The following is a 3,951-nucleotide window of genomic DNA, read 5'->3' as shown; positions in this document are numbered from 1 at the left end:
AATCTTATTCGCTACGCTCGTGTGAGAAACTTGATGTCTAGTGCGGAAGAAGCGTACATTTTGCAACTTGATATATAAATAGCTATTATCAAATAGCTATTACCTATAACTGCTTTATAAAAGCCTTATTACAGGACTCATTCGGCACTGTTTGAGTTAAGTAAGTAAGTAAGTAAGTAAGTAAGTAAGTAAGTAAGTAAGTAAGTAAGTAAGTAAGTAAGTAAGTTAGTTTTATTTGTCTACAGTGATGAAATACATTAGAACACGAGACACGTCAAAGATGAAATTTACATTCTAAATGACATAACAAAATAATATTATTAATAATAATATTAATAATAATAATCATTTATTTCCAACAGGCAAATTACACCCAATTACTGGAAACATTAAAATACTTAGTTCTAACAAAGAATGTAGGCATAAACTTAAAATTAAACTTATTTAACCAGAAAAAAATATATTAAAGTGAAAAAGAAACAAGGGAAGGTAAAAAAGAAAAAGTTATTTCTCAAAAACCGTAATAACAATTTCCGAAATTCTGTAAATGGAGTCAAAATGAATATCACATACACTGTTTAAGCTATTAAATAAATCCATCATCAGCGCTATCGGTGACTTAACTAAAACATTAGTTCTTTTAGGTGCAGAATAAAAAGTACGTGAGTTCCTTGCGCACATGCGAGGCACTAAAAAACTAAGTTTATTTAAAAGATAAATGCAGTCTATTCGGTAGTTGACAAGATTGTAAGGGAAGCGAATAACACTTATAGCACGTCTGGTATTTAGGGTTGTTAAGTTAAATCTTGCCAAAAGAAGCGAATGATCAAGACCAACAGGGGGATAAACACCATCAACAACATAAGAAATGAATTTAAGGAATTTCCTTTGCAACGATTCAATGTGATCTTTATGAATATTGTATATAGGGTACCATATCAATGCACAGTATTCCAGCCTGGATCTAATCAATGATGCATAAAGGAGTAGCAGAACAGATGCATCGGTGAAATCTTTGCAATTCCTATAAATGAAACCATAAGTTTTGTAAGCCATGCCCAAAGTATCAGAAATGTGATCAGTGAAATAGAATTTTTGATCAAATAGAACACCGAGGTCCTTGATTGAATCAACACGATTTATAACCTCTCCATTTAACGAATAATCATGTAGTAATAATTTAGATTTTCTCGAGAAAGTCATTACATTACATTTGGATACGTTAAGGGTTAAGCGATTTTGTGCACACCAGTTTGAGATGATGTCAAGATTTTTTTGCAAAGTGAGAGCGTCACCAGGAGCACGTATTTCAAGGTAAAGTTTCATATCATCGGCGAATAACAATTTACCACAAGAGATATCATCAACTATATCATTGATGAATATGAGAAATAAAAGTGGGCCTAAGTTTGACCCTTGAGGTACCCCAGAGGTTGGAGAAAAGCTTGAGGAGTAAAAGTTACAGTATCTGACAAATTGTACTCTGTTGAGTAAATAAGATTCGAGCAGTGATAATAAGGACTGAGTGAAGCCGTACGACTGTAATTTGTTAAGAAGAATGTAATAGCCAATTTGGTCAAAAGCTTTTTGAAAGTCTGTATAGACAACGTCTACTTGACCTTGTTTATCAATGACTTCGGATACAAATTGGCTAAAACAGGCGAGATTTGTAACAGTAGATCGTTTATCGACAAAACCGTGTTGTTCAGTTGCTAGCAAACTTTTTATTTGAAAATAAATGTGTTTATAAATTACTGACTCGAATATTTTAGAAAAATTGCAAAGCAAAACTATTGCTCTGTAATTAGGAATTAATGTTGGATCGCCCTTCTTAAAAACAGGGGTGACACTGGCTTTTTTCCATATTTCAGGAAACTGTGAATTTCTTATAATTAGATTGAACAGGACATGTAACGGTTTGACCAAAACACAAGCGCAGTCCTTTAAAATAAAACTTGGAATTCCGTCTATGCCGGCTGTAAGTGAATTCTTAGATCGCTTTAAGGCTTCTAGAATTTCATCCTCTGAGATAGATGTAACAGATATGGGAGTACTAGAGAAACATTTTGTTACAGCGCACTGCTGGCTAAAATCGGAAGCAATATATACGGAATTGAAGAAATCATTGAAGGCGTTTATAATAGCGGAAGGACTGGACAGCTCACTATCGTTGTAGTACATTACCCCTGGAATTCTTGTGTGACCCTTTTTCTTACGAATATATTCCCAGAGCTTCTTCGGATCGGTTGAGAGCGAATGTTGAATATTACTCAAATAATGTTGGTATGCAGATGTGATGAGTGTCTTACAGAGTGATCTGTAGTATCTGAATTTGATCAAATAATGTTCAGTTTTGAAACGTTTATATTTTTTATGAAAAGAATATTTCAACTTTAGCGAGTCAATTATCTCACGATCAAACCATGGAGGGTATTTGCGACAATTGTTGGAATTAATTCTATATTTGGGAACAGACTTGGTAAAAATTTTGTTCAAAGCGTTGTAGAAAGAAGAACAAGCAGCGTTTACATCCTTAATGTCATACAAGAAAGACCAATCTGCAGATAAAAGGTCTTGATACAATAACAAAAAATTAGCTTTCATAAAGTTAAATTGTTCTGAATCGGTGTTCGTGCTGAAATTAACAAATGGCTTTTTTATTACCTCAAAGCTTAAATCTAAACTTGGATGGTAGTCATCTTCAATGACAAGAGCGTGCTCCGATCGGGTCACATTACAATTAAGATTAGCGAAAACTAAATCTAAGGTACAATTGAATTTGTTTGGCACGTTATTAAATTGGGTAAAGTTATAAAAGTGACTAAAATTATTTAAGTGTGTACTTATACTATCGTTGGACTTTTGGCAAAAATTTGGCGCATTAAAATCACCCAATACTATAACTCTGTCGTTGTGAGTTTCCTCAATATTACTAAGTATGTCAAGAAATAATTGGTAATCATTAACGGACACAGATGGGGTTATGTAAAGAACAAAAACAAATAAACAAGTACTAGTATCAAAAGAGATCTTCACGCCAACAATATCGATAAATGGTAGAGTATTAGTAATGGGGGAGAGGTCCAATTGAGAACACATATATTTACTTTCCGCAGCAAAAAGAACTCCACCGCCCCTTGAAACATGCGTCAACTGTTGATTCCTATCTTTTCTAAAGACAACAAAGTTATCAGGAAAAAGTTCACTATTCTGAATTTCGTCGCTTAACCAGGTTTCACTTAAAGCTATAAAATTATAATTGCACATATATATATTGTTATAAAAATAGTTAACTTTTGAGCGCAAACCTCGGACATTTTGGTAAAAACAATTGAGAGGAGTAGTGTAACTGGGTGGCGCTTTCAGTTTAAACGTATAATTTTAGGAGTGCCATTGTAATATCGAATTTTTAGATTAGATTCGCCTCTAGCAATACGGCCGTTCATCTCTGTCTTAAGTTGATTATATAATTCTAATTGCTTAGGTGTCCTATCAAAAGAAATATTGACGTTTTTGAACCGCATATCGTTTTTGAGATTTTTAGAACTCCGGACTACACTGAAAACGTCAGATTCGTTCTTAAAAAACACCTTAATGGGTCGATTGCGAGATTCATTAAATCTACCCATTCTGCGTACACTGAAATTTTCGAAATCGACATTGGGGTTGGTGATGTTCAAAACATTTTTAACTAGAAGATTATCATTTTCCTTTCTTATCTCATCAGAAGAATTATTGGACTGCTCAGGTAAATTAAATATAACAATATTTTTGGCACGTTTCTGGCGTTCCAATACTTCTTGGACAACTTCTTCCAGTACAGGTGTGGACTGACGTTGTTGTGATGACTGGGTGAGTTTGACGTTAATGTCATCAAGTTGGGACTGAAACTCAGTTTTAAGTTGGTTAATTGAAGATGACAACTCATGCTGAAGAGATGTAATAAGTGTT

General features: G+C 33.8%; 1 protein-coding gene across 1 annotated transcript; it reads right to left on the bottom strand.

The window, feature by feature from the left end:
- Nucleotides 1-1,403: 1,403 nt before the first annotated feature.
- LOC135137380 (uncharacterized) lies at nucleotides 1,404-3,317 on the bottom strand. The gene is made up of 6 exons (XM_064067007.1): nucleotides 3,295-3,317; nucleotides 2,844-3,172; nucleotides 2,393-2,762; nucleotides 1,756-2,326; nucleotides 1,615-1,712; nucleotides 1,404-1,539 (listed from the first exon to the last, which is right to left on the bottom strand). The coding sequence occupies exons 1-6, from the start codon at nucleotides 3,315-3,317 to the stop codon at nucleotides 1,404-1,406; spliced, it is 1,527 nt and encodes a 508-aa protein (XP_063923077.1).
- Nucleotides 3,318-3,951: the final 634 nt, after the last annotated feature.

The sequence above is a fragment of the Zophobas morio genome, unplaced genomic scaffold (assembly GCF_036711695.1).
Source record: "Zophobas morio isolate AGI-343-1 ecotype UQ-CSIRO unplaced genomic scaffold, CSIRO_AGI_Zmor_V1 ptg000029l, whole genome shotgun sequence".
Lineage (NCBI taxonomy): Eukaryota > Metazoa > Arthropoda > Insecta > Coleoptera > Tenebrionidae > Zophobas > Zophobas morio.
Note: the sequence above shows the minus strand (reverse complement) of the source record. Positions and strands in the feature narration are given on the sequence as shown.